At 44.1% G+C, this 20,661-nt stretch overlaps 1 protein-coding gene across 1 annotated transcript in view; it reads right to left on the minus strand.

The window, feature by feature from the left end:
• The window catches only part of RNF128 (ring finger protein 128), a 39,678-nt gene extending 19,029 nt beyond the window's left edge, over nucleotides 1–20,649 (minus strand). Inside the window, exon 1 of the mRNA XM_083486528.1 lies at nucleotides 19,931–20,649. Coding sequence (XP_083342654.1) covers nucleotides 19,931–20,372 — 442 coding nt within the window. The 5' untranslated portion in view covers nucleotides 20,373–20,649. The remainder of the gene's footprint in view (nucleotides 1–19,930) is intronic.
• Nucleotides 20,650–20,661: the final 12 nt, after the last annotated feature.

A 20,661-nucleotide genomic window follows, 5' to 3' on the forward strand; every position in this document is an offset into this window, starting at 1 on the left:
GTACAGACCTCCAGAACGAATTAAGTACTTAACCCGAGGTACCACTATGTATACATTTTGTAAATGAAATAAACACTATTGTCTTAGATTGAGAGGGACAGCAGGCAACAGCCTACCTGGAAGCTCTCTTCCCTCTGTTGATTACCACCACCAGTTGAGATGAGCTGCCCTGCATTGTCTACCTATCAACATTTTCTTGTTTCAAACTGGAGTACCAGTTCCTTCATGCACAAAGTCCAAGCCTCAACCTGCCTCCAAGCTCTAATGAGAACTGCAATTATGGCAGCAAAGAGTGGCTGGGAGGGGCTGCTGATGCGCTGCAACCAAGTTAAGGCTATGTGAAAGGACATTATCTCCCACACGAACTTGCCTGGGAGAGGCCCTTCTCTCAATCCCACCCGCCTCATAGACACACTCAGTGGGGATGCAGGAGAGGGCCTTTTTGGTGGCTGCTCCCATACTCTGGAACTCCCTCTCTAGAGAAGCTAGACTTCTTCCCTCGGGTTCTCTTTCTGCCAGCAGGTGAAGACCTTGTTATTCCAACAAGTCTTTAGGAACTGACTGTTCCTAAAGAAAGGGATGGTGCTGTGATGTTTTTATTGTTGGGATAGCTCAGTCAATAGAGCAATCTGAGGGTTGAAGATTTGGTCCTTACTATGGGGCAAAGGATTCCTGCATTTCAGAGGGTTGGACTAAATGATCCTCCCTTCCGACTGTATAATTCCACGATTCTATGTATTTTTAATGGCTCTGTTTTTATATTGTTTTAATCCTCTTAGGTTTGGGCTTTTCCATTTTATCTGTGTCTTCTATTTTTATTTGTAAGCAAGTCCTGGTTCCGGAGAAAGGCAGGATATTAAATAAATCAATTAATCAATCAATCTGCAATCAGCGTTCTACTCATGCAAAAAAGCATTCAAATGAAATATTAAATGGCATGTTTGATACAGAACTTTGAGACTGCTGGATATTCCCGAACACCTGTTCAACCACAAAACAAAAACAACCCTAGGAATATCAATTAAATATTGGACTATAAGAATGCACAAGTATTGCCACCACTGATGCTTGAACACTTCTACCAACAAGAAATATATAACCTTGAATCTCATTCTCCAACTCTCAACAAGAAAATGTGGCCAGACTGGCAGGCATACAGCCTACCTGGATAAAAACAAAGCAATCTCTCCAAGCGTATGTGAGACAGCACCTGTAATTATGTACAACAGCATCCGCTTTTGTATTCAGCCCAGATACAGAACAAAGGGCAGAGGCAGCAAAGCAGGGCCATGTAGTCTTGTGCCTGTAATAATCAGTGTGGAGGAGGAATCAGGAAAGCCTGCTACATTATCGCTACCTTCCCACAGAACTAGCCATAACATGCCATCTTGCAGAGCACGTTATCTCTCCAGCAGATGTGCACCGGGTCAAATCCTAACTAATTGGGGTATACAATAAATCATGACTCAATAGCAAAAGTGAGCCTCCCTGGCAACTGTCCATCTCATAAAAGGCAGAACAGCCCCAAACTCCTACCTTTAGGGCATCCTCCTGTGGGAGGTTTGCCTGGCACCTGCACTGGTATCTTTCAGGCACTAGGAAATTGGTTTTTTATTTTAGTTTTTTTATCTTAGGCATTTTACTTAGTAATTACATTTATATCTTTCCTTCCTTCCTAAGGAGGTAAGTCCTTTTAATGTTATCATGATTCATGACGATGAATCTGTACCTAGCTTTCTGCAAAATCATCACAGTGCACAAAATCAACACGGTACAAAATAAAAAGTACAGCTGGAATGGAATTTATGGTTGCTGTTGAGCAGTTGCAGTTATTTTGCTCTTATTGTAATTACAACTGCACTGTTTAGAATGCATTGTTGTAATTCTATAGCATGCCATCCTGAGAAACAGAATATAAAATGATAAAGGCTTGGCTTTCTCACTTCCTTCTTCGTGGAGAAATGTAGGCGAATTGTTCTATAAAGATTTTATATTAATCCAAGATGCACCGTCATGTGCTATGGGACAGAGTGCAGCTACTGGCAATTTTCAGCAATGGATGATCTAAACAATACACCAGCAAAGTAGTTTGTTCTATCCCACAAGTGCACAGAAACCACTTGGCTGACTCAGGTTTCCCATTACTTTCCAGGATCAGATCAAATTACAAACCAATGCATTTACAAATGACCCAGAGCCCAATTGAGGCCCAATAGTCAACATATTGTGTGTGTGCACATGCCACAGTAAACTCATGCCAATATATCATTAGGAGGCTCCAGTACCCTCAAGCTGGCAATATGAACTCATAGGTACATTTCTAGACATGGACTCTCTTTTTAAAAGGAGAAAGAAGGATTACTGTACACTTTTGGAAACATTGCTCTAGGACAGTTTTATGTTCTAAGGCCTTTAACACTCAAGTGCAAAAGCAAGCAGCCAGGAAGCTGCCAGTACTTTCAAACAAGGTGTTACTGTTCTCAAGTATTACTTTTTCCTGCTTTGACTACCACCATCTCTTTTGTGAGATTATATATTCATCTTTGTCAGGCATGCTTCCCTTAAGCATTGCCATGGCTACAAACATTTCATTCTGACATAAAAGTCTGCCCCAATCTCTTCAGCAAGCAGAATTGTCTGCAACATCACCTCTGATCAGTTTCTTATTAAGGAAAAGAGTTGTTTCTTATTAAGGGGGGGAAAGGGCTTTTTTGAATTGTTTTGTTTTGGGGTGGGGGTGGGGTGGGGGTTGGCTATTGGGGAAAAACCCAGAATAAATGTAAAATAGGTTGGGGAGGGTTAGTTTTGTTTACTGAACTTAATCAAATCCCAGTCATTTAAGGTATCAGATAACTTTCTGTAATTCCTAAAATTGTAGCTTTGGGAGAAGTCTAATAATGTTTGGCTGACATCTGAAGGGTGGATATGCCCAGGCTTTACTGACAGTGAATATTTTAGAGCACTTCATACATTAGAAGATAATACACGAAAGATAGCCCAAGAAGGGGCACAAAATCTAGACTCACCCTTATTTCCAGTTCCAATGCTAAGTACTGTACGCTATATTGGATGATGCCCAATAGTAGTCATACTTTGAGCAGACGCATTGAAAGCAATGGACCTACTGTATTTTTCGCTCTATAAGACGCACCTTTCCCCTCCTAAAAAGTAAGAGGAAATGTGTGGGCGTCTTATGGAGCGAATGTAGACAATCACCTATTATTCAGTTAACAATTTGCACAAGGTGAACAAACCTGGAGGCATCAAGTCTACTCTAATAGGAAGTTCTTTTGGGGGAAACTTGCCACTAAGGGTTCCTGAACACTTCACAGCAGAATGTATCTGGGAAGCAATTCCAGAAACTCATTTTCTCACTGAACAGCTGTAAAGCAGTAGGGAGGAAATAATTTGCAACAGAAGAGCAACCATTCCCCCTTGCAAGCCCCTTCTTTTAGCCATTTCCAACTGCTTTGCAGCAAAAATGTTTGAAATTGGCAGCAGGGGAGAGGTACACAGAAAGTGTCAGGATAAGCACCCTTTCCCACCCAGGCACTTCAGCACTCTAGGGCAGGGGTCAGCAAACTTTTTCAGCAGGGGACCGGTCCACTGTCCCTCAGACCTTGGGGGGGGCAGACTACGTTGGGGGGGGGTGATGCGAGAGCAACACAAGCCCCGGTGGCTGCTTACCTGTGCCTTGCGAGCATCAGGTGCTGGCGGCAGTGGAGGGACGATGAGCAGAGCACGAAAGGGCTCCAGAGAGGGGCTGCTTAAAATGGCGGCCGCTCGAGCACTGCTGCTTCTGCTGCTGCTGCTGGCACTAACAAAGCCCAGCCCCCTTCCTCCTCTAGGCAGAGTGGGGAGAAGCATCATGCAAAGACACCTTTGTAAAATGCCCTGTGATCCTTGGACAAATGGTGGTACTGTATAGAATTTTTTAAAGTAAAATAAAATAAAATATATATGATGCCTTACCTAGAAGTATTCACTTAATTTTTAGAAGGGGCCATGCTACCACTACAAAATGTGCATTTCACACTTGTAACCTCCTACCAATTTTCATAGCACTGCATTGTACTGCCAACTTAAATGGTATCGTTATTATCTGATGTAAATATGGCCATATGTTGGAAGTCGAATGGCATCCATTCCAGAAGTCCATTTGACTTCCAAAAAGTTTGAAAACCAACGAGCGGCTTCTGATTGGCTGCAGGTTTTTGACTGTTCGGGATCCGAAATGTGTGAGTTCCAAGGCGTTCAGCAACCAAGGTACGACTTTATTGCATTCAGTACAGTGGTACCTCAGGTTAAGTACTTAATTCGTTCCGGAGGTCCGTTCTTAACCTGAAGCACCACTTTAGCTAATGGGGCCTCCTGCTGCCGCCGCGCCGGCGGAGCACGATTTCTGTTCTCATCATGAAGCAAAGTTCTTCACCTGAAGCACTATTTCAGGGTTAGCGGAGTCTGTAACCTGAAGCATATGTAACCCGAGGTACCACTGTATACCTAAGAAGAGCTTGGGACTAAAAGTGATACCTTGCAGAACTCACTTTGGATTCAATGAGTCTGCATTGCTATGAAAGTGTCTTAAAACTATCCAGCTGAACCACAAATTATTCCTTTAATTCCCATGGTTTTCAACCAGTGTGTCCTGGCACCCTGGGGTAGCTTGAATAATAATCGGGGGTGCCATGGGCAACACTGGCCTCTGTCCCTCTTTCCTTCCTTCTCTCCCTCCTCTGATGCCCTCTCGCATCTCTGCCTCCCAAAGGCTTGTGTGGATGTTGCAGCAGCCCTAACTACAAACTCCCCAGGCTGGCCAAGGGGAGCAAGCAAACAGGTGAGGGAACCCAGCCAGCCAGTCCTTGCTGTTGGGAATGGATAGACAAGTCCCAGGCCCTTGTGGGGCAGTGTGAGGAGGCACCTCTCTTTGGGGTGGGGTGGGGGCAGGAAGCTCAGAGATCGGGGCAGCAGCGGCTGCTGCCCAGAGGACTCCCAAGGAGAGGGGAGAGGAAGCTGAGGGAACTCTACAAGGGAGGGTGAGAGGCTGCCAGTTCTGCAAGCAAGGGGTGACATAACTGGGCTCCTGAGCCCCACAGGGATGCCACAGAAAGAATGTAGTTGGTCAAGGGGGCAGTGGACTCAAAAATGTTGAAAACCTCTACTTTAACCACCTTGAAGTAAAAACTGAAAGGTTGTCCCATATGCACAACGATATAGTTGGCTCCCATCACATATTTATTGAACAAGTACAGTGGTGCCCCGCAAGACGAAATTAATTCGTTCCGCAATTTTTGTTGTCTAGCGAATTTTTCGTCTTGCGAAGCACGAAATCCCATAGGAATGCATTGAAAATCAATTAATGCGTTCCTATGGTCAAAAAAAGTCCAAACAAAGCCAAATTTGGTACAACAACAGTTTATTAACTGCTCTTTAAAGTCACACATACTGTAAAGAGCAGTTCAAAAATTTAAGGGAAAATAAATTAACTTTATAAACAAAACATGTCTTTGTTTTTAGTCAAAGAAAAAAAAGTCGCGAGACGTTTTCGTCTTGCGAAGCAAGCCCATAGGGGAAATTCGTCTTGCGAGGCAAATCGCGAATGGAAAAACCTTTCGTCTAGCGAGTTTTTTGTCTTGCGAGGCATTCGTCTTGCGGGGCACCACTGTACCAGCAGCTCTGACTTCACAGGTCTCTATTCTAACAGCACTCAGAGCCTCTTCTTAGACATTGTTGAAACTAGATTAAACAGCTGATCATTAAGCCTAAATATTCCTAGTAATTAAGCCATTTAATAGTTTTTCCATAGCCTCAGCAAAAATTTATCACCCACCACTCAAAACCAATCACCCACCCCATAATCTAACCTAACCTCTCTGGTAAATTCTCTCAAGAAGTTAGAGGAGAATCAAACCTCATCATTTTTTATTACAGCTACTGTACATACTTGAAAAATGTAGAGTAGCCAGTCTCTGCTGAATACTGCAGAGGTAAACTTGTGTTTAGGGTTTGCTACTTCAGATGGCAGATGAGGCTCACACACTATTGCACATATAAAGCCCGATGTCATGCAAATGAGCCTGCTCCAAAATGTTAGCTTTCTAATTGAAGGTTTTGGGGTTGTTGTTTTTTTTTAACCAAGGAGCATTCAGACATGCAAACCCCCAGCAGCAGTGTGAAGTTGTTCAACAGAGATATCTGGCCAAAACCAAATTATAAAAATGGTTCATTTAACCATTAAGTAAGTAAACGGTAGGCACGTGGGTGGCGCTGTGGGTTAAATCACAGAGCTAGGTCGGCGGTTCGAATCCCCACAACGGGGTGAGCTCCCGTTGCTCGGTCCCTGCTCCTGCCAACCTAGCAGCTCAAAAGCACGTCAAAGTGCAAGGAGATAAATAGGTACCACTCTGGCGGGAAGGTAAACGGCGTTTCTGTGTGCTGCTCTGGTTCGCCACATGAACTGTGTGCTGGCCACATGACCTGGAAGCTGTCTGATGACAAACGCCGGCTCCCTTGGCCAATAAAGCGAGATGAGCGCTGCAACCCCAAAGTCGGCCATGACTGGACCTAATGGTCAGGGGTCCCTTTACCTTTAAGTAAACGGTGTTTCCGTGTGCTGCTCTGGTTCGCCAGAAGCAGCTTAGTCATGCTGGCCACAAGACCTAGAAGCTGTCTGCGGACAAATGCCAGCTCCCTCAGTCTATAGAGCAAGATGAGCGCCGCAACCCCAGAGTCGTCCGCAACTGGACCTAATGGTCAGCAGTACCTTCACCTTTACCTTTTACGCCTAATGCCAGTTGCCCTATCAATATAGTAGCACAAACATGCTATCACAGCTGCTTTGAAGTTAAGGAAAAGGAGGTGGTGTCATGTCTGCTTTGGCCCTGATCATAAGACCTAAGTGACTGCTTTAGTCAGTAAAACTAAAATGCCGCAACCTGAAAGTTCTACGTGTCGAAATGATGATTACTGGCAATATGGCCAAGCAGCCCTATAATCCCCCAATGGCAACTCTACTCTTGGTTTTTATAGGTCGGATGAGGATGAGCAGGGTGCACCGGCTCCAGCGCGAAAGAAGCACAAGAGAAGTATGGGTCTTATTCCTTGAAACCTATCCGAGTGCCGGCCTTTTACATTGAAATAAGCAGCACCAGCAGCCGTAGCAAACTTAATATGTCTTCCTAACTGTTTATAGTAACGTTATATGTTGTTTAGTTAGTAAAATTCTAGCTAAAGTGTTGGTTTTTAATCCTGGCTTAGTTCCCTAATGCCAAACGGAGATGATGGAGGAGAGATAACCAAACCTTTCATTTTAATTTCAGTGAATCTTCCTATCTTCCTTCCGGAGGCCCATATGCTACAAGGTCTTATGTTACATGGTCTTACCTTGTTATTGTGAATAGCAAGTTGATTTCAGTTAGCTAAATTGCATACGTGAATTATCTAGCTTGGATCTTCTACATTTCCTGCTGGCCAGTGCTGCTGCCCCATTATCGAACCCTAGATTTTAATTCTAGAGTACAACGCAGCTGCTTTTAAAAAGCAACAACCCAGTGCCTGCCAGAAAGAAGGAGGAAGATTAATTTCTAGAGCTCTGCTGAGCAATAGCAATTTTAATCAAGCAACTGATGTTTACCACATCGTTGCTAAGCTGAAACAACTATTTTGGTTTTCTGATTTTAAAGGTAAACTTTTGCCTCCTAATTCAAAATTAAGTGAATTAGAGTAAAGGGCCAATCCCGGAAGTTTATCAGAAATAAATCTTGCTTTAATGGGGCCTTTGCTGGGGGTGAGCAGTGGTTTAGAAATATATCTATAAATAATTTAATGTCAAATACAGAACATAATTGTATTGATTTATTTGGATTTTTAGCCTAATCTTGGTGAGCCCCAGTATACATAAAAAGATAACAGGAATAGTTACATAGCATAGATGTCTGCTGTCAGGATAATAGCACCACTCAAATTAAAATCCTGGTTTATTAGCTCTAGTATTGAAATCAGATTATCACAGAGGAATATCTAAACTGTTAGTCTGGACACTCATAAGTTCTGTAACAAAGTTGAACATTAGAATTATCACATATGGGCAATCTAAAAATCTTTACTTTGAGTCTATGACGTACAATCAAGCTAGAGCTGTGATCTCCCGGAGACTGAGTGACATTGCCAGACAAGAGGACATAGCCCAGGTAAAACCAGGGATGTTCCTAGGGGACCAGATCTATCGGACCATACCAGCCCCCTACCTTGCAGAAATCCACTATGTGGAATACCGCAGACTTCTTACAGCGGCTAGATTAAATGTCCTTGACTCTGCGATATTGTGGGGAAGGTACAAGTGAGTACCATACGCCCAGAGAACCTGTCATTGTGCCATGGGTGTGGTTGAGTCCACTGAACACATTCTCTTGACTTGCCCTTCTTATGCAGAGCTTAGACATAATTTTATAGACCCACTCCTATGTCAATCTAGCTCCCTACCCGGAGAAAACCAGGTTTTACACTTGCTGAATAATGTCGCTAGAGCTATACCTTCCTTGGTGGCCAAATTTATTTTTTTAGCTTTTAAGCGCCGCAAGACTATAATTGACTGTATTGATATGGGGCTATCTGTTTAGCCCATTTTAGTGTTGGCTAAGTTCTAAAATCTTCTTTGATGTTTTAACTGTGTATTGACAAATGTACTTTTTTCTGACTGACGGTCGAATAAAAAGGTTGATGATGAAAATCCATTTATCCCAGTCTCCAGCTGTAGTCAGCCATCTGCTTTGTGGATACTCATGCAAAGGAAAGTTAAAACACCTGAAAGTCAACTGGGCTTTCAGAGCATCCTTTGATAGTGAATTTGGTTTATCCTGAACTCACAAGGAAAATTTTCTGGTACACTGAAAATGAATATTCTGTGCTGTATTTCAATATGGAAGGAACATAGGAAGCAGACTTATTCCAGGTTAGACTTCATGCCCATAGTGTCCACTTTCGTAGCAGCTTTCCAGGGTCTCTGGAAAAATCTTTCTAACCAACTCCTGCCTCATCTCTACAATGAGTCCTCACAAACATTTATTTAATTAATTGCTAAAAACCAAGCTATAAGTTTCCGGAAATACTTAACTCTTAAAGGTAGACAGGCTTTCTTTGAAGAGAAGACAAGAACAGAGAGCAATTAGGCATGATGGGGGGGGGGGGAATGTTCACCTCATAATTTTGCAGCTCAAAGTAATTTTGGTTATACCCATTTCAACTGTGCCACCACTATTATCCCCCTTCTCCTCATCTTAATTTATTACCGCCCTTCACCCTAAGATCCCAGGATGGGTTACAACCATTTCAAAATACAACTTGAAGCATATCCTACTGCATTGTGGGCAATATGAGCAAGCAAGGGATCAACTGATCAAACTATTACTGGCAAATTTGCTAGGAAAATCCGAAGCCTCCCATATTAAATATCTTTTGGAAGACAGGTGAAATGGTACTACACTGGCCGTGGCAAAGTTTCTTTCTGAGGTTATAAGAAACAAAGATCATTATGCCCTAGATAAAACAAAATGACTGCCTTGGTTTCTTCCATCTGTCTGTCTGGTCGTTTTAACTGTACAGTGGTGCCCCGCAAGACGAATGCCTCGCAAGACGAAAAACTCTCTAGACGAAAGAGTTTTCCATTTTTTGAGTTGTTCCGCAAGACAAATTTCCCTATGGGCTTGCTTCGCAAGACGAAACATCTTGCGAGTTCTTGCGAGTTTGTTTCCTTTTTCTTAAAGCCGCTAAGCCGTTAATAGCCGCTAAGCCGCTAATAGCCGTGCTTCGCAAGATGAAGAGACTCGCGGAACGGATTAATTTCGTCTTGCGAGGCACCACTGTATCTAGTTTTGAAATTGTTTTGTGGGTCTTTGGACTGCAATAAAGTTTTGAATTTGAATATAACTTCAAAAACAGTTTTAAAACCAATTATACTTCATTAGACAAAGTAGATGCAATGTTGGGAATATGAGTGGACTACCTGTGGCCTGCAAGCACGACCCCATCCCCTTTCCCCCACAATCCAAGCCTAGAAAGAAACTGCTCTCAAGCAAAGTTTTAGAGCAATGTGGGAAATTTGCACACAACTTTTTGCAAACCAACCAATTTGTTCTCTCTCACACCAATATGGCTTCACTTCCGGGGTTAAAATGAGTAATCATCTACTGCTCATTATAATCAAAATGCTCAAGTATATATAGCTAATGGGGAAAGTGCCTTAGAAAAAAACACACTTTGTTCTGTGGGACTGTTTTTAATCCTTACCAATACAACAGCTTGCTATTGAAGGTCAATACAGATTACACAAGAAGGGCAATTATCATAGTTATATACTTGGAGACCTGCCGTAGAAAGGTACCATCTTCCCTCAGTAAGCAGCTGATAAGATTCTGCCCTTATAAGTTCACAAAGCAAATATTTATTCTGAATTTGCTAAATCCTGGGCATCTTGCCCTGGAAAAAAATGTATTATCATTATCAGCCAACATTTAATAGCATTTTTTTTTTATGTTAGAGATTTTAAGTATCAGGCTGGACAGGTTATGCTGCTTCCAGACACTCTACTCAAAACAAACTGTAGTAATAATCTAACTATTGTAGTAGGTTAGCAAGCCAAGTTACTATCCTAAGACAAAAGTTCTCATTATTATGACTTCATTTGGCCTGAAATGAGCAACACTCCTTCTGAAATGGGTGCTGCGTGTAGCTATACCCACTTACCAACTTGCTTGGGGTGAGGGCCCCTGCTGAGCATGACACAAGAAATCTCCCAGAACTCTATATACTGACCTGGGCTTTGAAGCAGGAAGAAGCAGCGAGAGAGATTCATGCTGTTTCTGCTTGCTCCAAAACCCCATTGTAGCAAAGCTATCTCTGGCATATAAAGAAGGGTTTGGAAGAAGGAAAAAGGGAAATGCTAAATTACAGCAGGCTGCTGATGCTCCATTATAAACAAATCTATGTATTATAAACCCCTCAATTTACTGGCACAATTTCACCCATACATGGTTGAAATTGCGCAACTCAAATCCCAAACAAGGCAGAGAACTTAAAAGTTCTTTTTCTTCTGGGTTCACTTGGGTTTAGCTCTTTAGATCTGGAAGGCTCAGGGATGCTATGTCTCCCCCCCCCACCCACCCACTCCCTAGCTATGGGGTGGCTCCAAGGGTTTGAATATATGTTATTTTCATGTATATATGGAACACTTAGATATATAATCTAGGTGACAAATGGCTTCTTAAACCAAGGTTACAGTTGCCAAAACAGAATGTCTAGTTGCCGTTTTTGGCTCTAAAGTCTTATTTAGCAAATGATGAATTGACTATGATTGATTATCAGTTAAACATCTGATTAGTTCATATGACAACCCTGAGCTAGGTTAAGAACTATGAGAACTTAAAGAAAAGTCACTTGATCCAGTGACAGTCCACATATACTGGCTTTTTCCGACCTCCTTTTCTTAAAAGTGACTGTTCCTGCTGCACAAAAAAGGCATTTTGGTTCCAGAAATTCATTCCAATTGTGCAGATAAACTATAACTGATAGAATTCTACAGAATGGGGTACTAGTGTGTAAAAACAGTCCAGATCCAAGGATCCCCAGGCATGCACCTCCCGATGGTGGAGGTGAGGCATCATCCTGGCGCTCAGGCATTTTCACCTGGTCAAAAGTGGTCCGAAGCCAGGTGCAAAATGCACCTGACTAATTTTGAACACTGCCTTAGAACAAAACTGCTGTGTAAGGTGAGGGACTACTGTACTTCAATTTAGAAGATGGTGATTTTCTAACTGTGAACTGATAGTCTATTCTGTGAATAGATTGTTGCTTCAAATGTCAACACCTGATATCAAAACCATAATAAATACAGTGGTACCTCGGGTTAAGAACTTAATTCATTCTGGAGGTCCGTTCTTAACCTGAAACTGTTCTTAACCTGACGTAACACTTTAGCTAATGGGGCCTACCGCTGCAGCCGCCGTGCGATTTCTGTTCTCATCCTGAAGCAAAGTTCTTAATCTGAGGTACTATTTCTGGGTTAACAGAGTCTAACCTGAAGTGTCTGTAACCCGAGGTACCACTGTATTATCCAACTGTTTAAGTGAGGGGTGGGGAACCTAATTAGGCCCACCAGTCCTCCCCATTTGGCCCATGAGACCATTTTGACCAGGCCACACCCACCTGATCTATATCAGACATCATGTACGACATCAGATGTAGGGAAGGTAACTGCAGGGCTTTGTTAAAACAGTGTTTGCAGCTGATCAATAGTGTTTGCAAATCATAGGGCAATACATCACTTTGAGGGGAGGTTGATCCTCAGAAGTCCAGTTCAAAGTGATGCAGAAAGGTAGTCCGGTGTCATTATAATGTCAGGTGACTGACAAGTGAGCAGCTCCACCCATCATACATGGCCCATCAGGGTAGGGGAAGAGAAAAGCCTAGCCTACCAGGCTACTAAGGAAATGCCGTGTTCCCTCTTCCGCATCTTACCTTGACAAATTCACCCATTGCTCCCCAAAGCAATAAGAAGCTAGTTAGTTTCCTTCCCTGGCCCTGAAAAATGAAAGTTAATGGAACTTGGACAAAAATGAATTTTTGTATTCCTAAAGGAAAGCAGTTGCTTTGGTTTCTACCTTACCTTCTAAGAATATCCAGTTATTCACCATTTAGCCCAGTAGCAAGTGCTGCAAACAGTTGCTCTTGAGAGTCACATAGGATTTTATAAACTCTATAAACTCTGCCTTGTGCTTTGACAACAACCTGCTTAACACAAATCCCAGACTCAAAAGAGGTTTATAGCGTAGCTGCCACCTTAAAGGGAGACCCGATCATCAAGTTTCTGTTGACACAGCAAGACTATGTACATTAGCTGAGAAACAAGTTCCGCCCCCACATGAGAATGCCTTTAGGCTATCCATACACTAGCCTCCTGATCTTTGAGCCACCAACAGCTGGCTCAGCCAGAGCTAGCCTCTTCCTCCACCCCCAATGCAAATAGGAACCTGTGTAATTTTCCCACAGTCATTAGACATCTGACATGCAATGAAAACACAGTTGCCCACCAGGCACCAGCAACACTGGCACATAAGCTTGCTGAAAAGTCTGCAGAATTCAGAGGTTCACATTGTGACCTAGGCAAATGAAACACATTTCTCCTTAATTTCATTTTCGCCTTATGGCTGATTTTGTTTGCTCAGTGTGGTTTATAATTTGAGAGGCACTAGAAGTTACCTGCTGAGTTTTGCAGCACAAGCAACTCCTCTTCTGACATGGGAGGAGTAGCAGTATGCAACACCATTAACAAGGAGTCTGCATGTTACCTCTCCACCTGGAACTTACCGGTAGTTTGGTTTATAATACAGTGGTACCTCTGGATACGAACGGGATCCGTTCTGGAGCCCCGTTTGCATCCAGAAGCAAACGTAACTAGTGACGGCACGTCTGCGTGTGTGTGTTGCTTTTTGCTGCTTCTGCGAATGACGTCATAGGGAAACTTCACTCCATAGGGAAATTAGAATTATAGAACTCCAGTATTTAATTTACAGCGGTACCTCTAGATGCGAACGGGATCTGTTCCAGAGCCCCGTTCACATCTAGAAGCAAATGTAACCTGTGTGTGCGTGTCTACGCGTGTCACGTTTCTACGCTTCCGCACATGCGTGTGATGTCATTTTGAGCGCCTGCGGCGAAACCCAGAAGTAATGCACTCCATTACTTCCAGGTTGCCGTGGAGCGCAACTCAAACGTGCTCAACCCAAAGCGCATTCAACCCGAGGTATAACTGTATAGCAAGTACCCAACTGCTAGCACCCCAATGCTGTTCTTTTAAAAGCCTGTCCCTCTGAAACACCCAATCAGAACAGCCACACCAATACGATTTAGAAGTTTTTTTGCAAAACACAAGTGTTATTTCCTACTTACCATGCTTCAGCTCTCCAACTAAAGAGGGCCAAACAAACCCTCAAACATACATATGCATCTGCTACCTCCTTCAGCAAATGTATGCATGGTTGTCTTAAAAAAAAACGTTCAGTTCTGGATATGCTAACACTCGGTAAACATATGATCACATTTACCTACCTTTCAGATTTCCCCTCTACCCCTGACACTCATAGCCTATGTATGCCTCCTGGGCTCAGTGGACTTCCAAGGTCTCTTGCTTCCTGCTAAACACGCAAAGCTCTTGTCTGGAGTCCACAAATGTTGGTTTGGCTCTCTGGGTAACATTTCCTTGCTTTTGCCAACACCAGCAACAATTCATTTGCACTATTGGGGAAGCGGGGCTAGGTGTTGTTAATTTTGCATAAAGGGAGTAGGGCGACTCTCCTACTGCTTCTTCCAGCATGCAGCCCCTAACCTGTCCCAAAGTTCTCTGAAATTTATAGGGAGGAGGGATTTAAGTCTGAGATAGTTCATTTGGTAGAGTACAAGACTCTTAATCTCAGCATTATGGGTTCAAGTCCCATGTTGGGCAACCGATTCCTGCATTGCATGGGTGACCGTCATCTGCCCCTCCAACTCTACAACGCTGTGATCTGGCAGGGGCTGTGGGACCCTGCTCTGGTCCTCCTTTTCTTCAGCTCAATAACTACAAACAATCTCTCAACACTGCTTTTCAGGCTCCTGCTTCCTTTGCCCCATTCCTTTACTCACTTGCCCCTTGACCAGGTTTCTTAGCACTCCTTTGCCCCTCCTCCCCATAATAGAATACAGCCATTCCTGACCTTAAGAATGATGCAGTTTCTTCAGAGATTCCCTGTTGCTGCACTTTTCGATACGATATGGTATCTTTATTGTCATTGTGCCATGCAGGACAATGAAACTGAAAAACTACATAAAACTGCATAAAAACTACATAAAAACTACATAAAGCATTCAAAAACCCCTAAAAACCCCATGCCTCCATCATTAGAGAAGGTCTTGTTGCTCCGCCATGACCTCCCTGCCAATTTGGATACAATAAAGGAACTAGAGGCCCCTCGACTGTCCTCGGGTCCAGTATTGGATCACTTCGACCGGATATCCCCAGCTGATGTGGACAGACTCCTCTGAGCTGGAAAGCCCACCACCTGTCCTCTCGACCCGTGCCCGTCTTGGCTGATTAGAGCGTGTCCAGACGAGGTGCGGGCCCTCCTAGGGGATATCATAGCAGGCTTGCTATGGTCCCTTCAATTCAGGAGAGTTCTCTGCCATAGTCCCCACTCCTCCTCATCAACTCTAAGATACAGTGGATTGATATTTGATGCTTATCTTGGTTTAATTGCATGTCAAAGTACATTTGATAAGATAAGAAAAAAGCATTTGGCTTTGCCCTGGAGAGGCCCTTTCAAGGAAGGCTGCCTGCCACTACTGATCTTTTCAGGTAGAAATGCTTCAAATGAACCCCATAAACCTCCAGAACTCAATCTGAAATCTCAGTGGCTTTATAGATCAATTCTATGTATGTTTTATTCAGAAGTGCCCCTGTTGTATTCAGTGGAGCTTACTCCCACAAGTGGATAGGGTTGGGGCCTGCACCCATACACATAGATCAGAGTCTAGGATAGATGAAAGCAGTGTAAGTACCGTAACATTAACACACAATACAATCAATTACTTTCTTCTTTCAAGGCAATTTAACAGTCCTGCCCTATGATGACTTTTTGTCTCAGCCAAAGCCAATCAATTTATTTGGCATCTGTACAGCCAATCAATTTCTTGTACTATGTAGGCCCTCTAAATGATATCAAGGGAAACTGATTTTCTGACTAGCTATTCATTAGCTGAAGCACTTGTACTACATTAGGGGATCTGGTTTATTCAGTTCGCAAGGAGCGGGCGGTGGGGGGGGGGATGCAGAGACGTCAAAGGCATGCAGCAGCAAACGCAAAAGATTTTTTTTTAGTCCACTAAAAGCCACATCAATTACCCACATTTGTAATCTCCACCCACATTCGAGGTTCATGTTAACTAGAGTACAATAATCCCATGGCTCATGTTTTAATGCCCCTCCACAATGATAACATGGAAACACTAAATAAATAAATAAATAAATAAATCAGTGCATGTTTAATAACTCCCAGAAGATAATAGGCATCTTTTCAGTATTGTTTCATAGCCGTGAGGGACATGCTACAGAGGGAAGTGAGGCCAAGTGTGTTGCTTTCTTTTCTCAAAGGAAAACATTACTACGCAAGACTATTGGTGTCCCTGGAATTCTTAAGTGGAAATTGTTAGTATATTGCTTTTATGCATATCCCCGTCACTGCAACAAATAGCAGCACAGCAAGCATGTAACTAAGACAACTAACTCATTCACAGAAAAACATGAGGCAACAGCATGGCATTAGCACACTAGCTTAGCAAACTCAGAAGGAAGGATGGTCAGAATGTTCATACTTCTGTGATTCCCAATCATTCCTACCAATATAGAAGGCAATCCAAAGAACTAGAAAATTAGAATTATTTTCCTTGTTCAAACAAGTGATGAAATCCTTCCAGAGCTTGTCAGTGAAAATCTATGAAGAGCACTGCATATAATTAAAATGCACTGCAAAAATGCAAATTATTGTAATCCATATTTGTAATGTTAACATACAAATGAGATAAGCCATTGCAACTTGATTAAAACAGAGTACTAAAGGTTGAGCTGCCTTGTAGACGTGGTGCAGGTGATACCGGGGTCACCCCCAAGTTACTACCAACTCTCAAACCACACGCTTCTCGTGCAAACATGGGCTAGAAGAATAATTTACTACATTAATATTGCATATGACACATGAGCAACAAGGGTTACCGCATATTTTCTGGAAGGGCTCTTATGCTTTAGGTAGATGCACATTGTGTAGAATTTCAATCACAGCCAATGTGAACCTATTTTACAAGAACTCTCACCTTGGACCGAATGCTCTTGAACATGTGCAGAGCACCTTTCAGGCTTTAAATTTTCTTCATCTGGCAAGCAGTTAAGATACTAAAACAGAATCATTAGTGGCCAGTACAATCATCAGAATGTACAGTGGTGTCCAAACTTTTTTCAAAGAGGGCCAGATTTGATGAAGTGAAGGGCTGTGAGGGCCAATCAAAGAATTGAAGATGTTGAGCTTTTTATTATTATTTTACCCTAAAGTTGTTGAGATTTTTTTAGGACTGAAGTTGTTGAGGTTTTTTTTTTTTTTAGGATTTAACTCCAGGAAATAAACTGCCACAGGGGCCAGATTAAACCGACTGGCAGGCCAGATTAGGCCCCCAAAACGGACTTTACACATGCCTGGTTTCAGAGGATATCTTATCCAATTTTTATCTGTGCAGCTCCAAAATGACGACTTAAATTTCTACTATCTTTTTTGTATTTGTTAATATATTTTTAGAATGTCACAAACTGTTTGCAGATTCCACCAGCATATGATGCAGTATATAAATTGCCTAAACAAATAAATGATACAGATGCTTCTTAGATGGCTTTTACTCACTGCAAGCAATAAAGCAAGGAATTGTTTGCTGCCCTTTTGCAACTGCTTTGGAGTATTTTCAGCTTGTATATAGTGGCAAGACAATTGCTTTATTCAGGATGGTGAGTTGAGTTCAGTAGGAACCAAAACTTGAGAGAGTATCTCCAGAGTTAAGATACCTGCATTTTGGATCTATATGCTATGCAGAAGATAATTTTGTGCTAGCTGAAGTGAAGTAGTGTGGACAATAGAGGAACAGCATTAGTACTTTTGAAGATAGCATGTGCTCTATGTTTTTTCAGGGATTATAACCTCAGGAGCTGCCCAAATTGTTCTTAGGATCTTCCGCCTACTAGAAGTACCAAAGAACATAAGAAGAGCATGCTAGATCAGGCCACTAGTCCACCGAGTCCATCACCCTATTCTCACAATGGCCCACCTCTTTTAAAGCCATTCAAGTTGGAAGCCATCACTACTTTTTGAGGGAGCGAGTTTCTTGATTAAAAGGATTTCCTTTTGTCCGCCCTGAATCTTCCAACATTTAGTTAGTTACTTGCAAAGTGTATTTATGACTGAAGTCTAACCCTAGATGTGAGGTGGTGTGCTCCACTCAACTTACTGGGACGCTTCTGTGTATGCATGTGATCGCAGTGAGAACCTGGAGGTGCTTCCCATACCACGGGGAGGAAGGAGTAAGTGGAGTGATTCACAACAGTCATATAGCAACAGTCATGGACAAGAGAAGCCTTTGCAGTAGACAGTCTGATCCTGTGGACTAGCATCTTTAATAGTCAAGCAACTCCTGGAGCTGTTTTACAGCAACTTCTGCCTCTGGAGGAGAAAGCCTAGAAACAATCCACTTCTTAAGATAGCACACCCATTGCACACTTAAAACCCACAACTTTGCCCAGCTTCTTACGGGTGCTAGGAATGTATTAGGGGGAAGCTACAGTTCCCTGGATTCTTTGGGGAAAGTCATGTGGTTCAAGTGTGTGGTGTACGTCTGCCCTCAATTTTCAATAGCCAAGGACAAAAGTCTCTGCAGCCGAATTGGAGAAATACTTCTGTGGGTTGCCATCTTCAACATCAGTGGTCCCTTTAACCCTCTTGCTGCACCTTTCTCTAGAGACTTGGACTATGATGTCACCAACTGCCATGGTCCACAAGAATACAATACCCCCTTCTCTGCCTTTTCCCTCATATCACACCTTCCAACAGATTTTAACTAAAAGCAGCCCTGTGAGCTAATCTCGGCTAAAAAGCAAGATATAAATTTCATTTAGGACAGCAGAAAGGTATTGAGGAGGCAATTGTATGTATCCTAAGATGGATGCAATACATTAAGGACCCACAGATATACGCAAGGCCCAAATAAGACACACTTTACAAAGCAACCACACATCAGACAAGTGCTTGTACACCAAGCGCAAAAATGAGCAATTTTCTTATCTGATTATGGCAACTGAAAACTGCCAACGCCACAAAGAGGTTGTAGAATACTTAAGCAAAAAGAAGAGAAGCTAGGAAATGCTTCTTTCTACTTGGGTGTTCAAACACAGAAAAAGAAGATGGATCATATCTTCTGAGTCAAGCAGAGCAGGAGACTCTTCATATGAAAGATTCCTGCACTGCAAGGGGTTGGGCTAGATGACCCTCGGTGTCCCTTCTGACACCCTCTGAAGCTCACTCTGGGCCAGTTCCCATCTCTTAGCCTACCTCCCAGGGTTGTCATTAAGGATGAAACGGGGAGGAGGAGAGCCATGTTCCCCCCCTCCCCCGACCCTCCCTCAAAATATAAAGGTGTTATATAAATGCATTAAACAAGCTGCATATCTACACACACATACATACGCAATCATATCTATATCTCCCAGGATAGCTCTGTTGGTTGGAGCATGGTGCTGATGAATGCCAAGATGGCACTTTCCATCCCCTTATGGGGGCAGCGGGCTTACTCTTGCGGGCTAGACTAGATGACCCTCGGGGAACCCCTTTCCCCAAACTCCACCAATACTGTGCTATACAATACAATGCATTTTTTTAAAAAAGCCAGGTTTTCAATCTCGTTCCCTCCTTCCGCCCCCCACCCCCAGGGAGCCCCCCACCCACCTCCCCCGACATATAAAGGTGTTATATAAACGCGTTAAACAAGCTGCATATCTACACACAAACACGCAATCATATCTATATCTCCCAGGGTAGCTCTGTTGGTTAGAGCGCGGTGCTGACAGACGCCAAGGTGGCACTTTCCATCCCCTTATGGGGGCAGCGGGCTTACTCTTGCGGGCTGGACTAGACGACCCTCGGAGTTCCCTCTCCCGCAACTCAATACAATACAATGCATTTTTTTTTAAAAAAAAAAAGCCAGGTTTTCAATCTCGTCTCAGAGGAACCAGATGCCCAAGCGAGAGGCGCATCCCAGAAACTGTCCGGCTCCCTCCCTCCGCCCCCCACCCCCACCCACCCCCCGTTTTCCTCACCCGGGTGGGTCATGGGGTGGACGTCGTTCCCGGACCCCCCAGCGTAGTTGTAGATGACGGCGGCGGAGGCCTCCCTGGCGGCGGCCACGGCAATCTTCTCGGCGAAGGTGCAGCCGCCTCCGCGCTGGATGAGGGCGACCCACGGGGTGGGCGGCGGCGGGCTGCTGAAGTTGGTGAACGGGCTGCAGGCGTTGACCGCCCCGGGCCCTTCGGGGGCCACCACCAGCCCGGCCGCGCGGCGCAGAGGGGAGTCCTGCCCGAAGATGCCGCTCTCGCCCACGTTCCAGTAGCTCTCGTTGCTGCCGGGCATCCTCCACGACACGTTCAGCCACGCCGTCCACACCGACTGGGCAGAAGCCCCGTGGCGGAGGCTGCCGGGGCCGCCGCCGCCGCCACCGGCCAGGAGCAGCGCGAAGAAGGCCCACGAGGAATGCCGCCACATCGCCTCAGAGGAGACCGGCCGCACCACGGAGAAAGAGACGGCGCGGGGGGGACGACAACGCTGCTGCTGTTGCTGCTGCCGCCGCCGTTTGCCTCAGGCGAGCGACTGGCCGGACTGCCGCGCTCTTTACCTGAGCCCATTCCCCGCCCATTTCTGGAGGGCGGGGACTCGAGGGGAGGGGCGGGGCACGGTGGACGGGAGGGGGAGAGGCAGACACGCCCCTCCACACTCCTCCTCCTCCTCCTCCGCGGCCGGCCAGGGAGGCCCACGTGCGCGCAGGCGCGCCGCC

The sequence above is a fragment of the Podarcis liolepis genome (genome assembly GCF_965112155.1).
Source record: "Podarcis liolepis genome assembly, chromosome: Z".
In the NCBI taxonomy this organism is placed as follows: domain Eukaryota; kingdom Metazoa; phylum Chordata; class Lepidosauria; order Squamata; family Lacertidae; genus Podarcis; species Podarcis liolepis.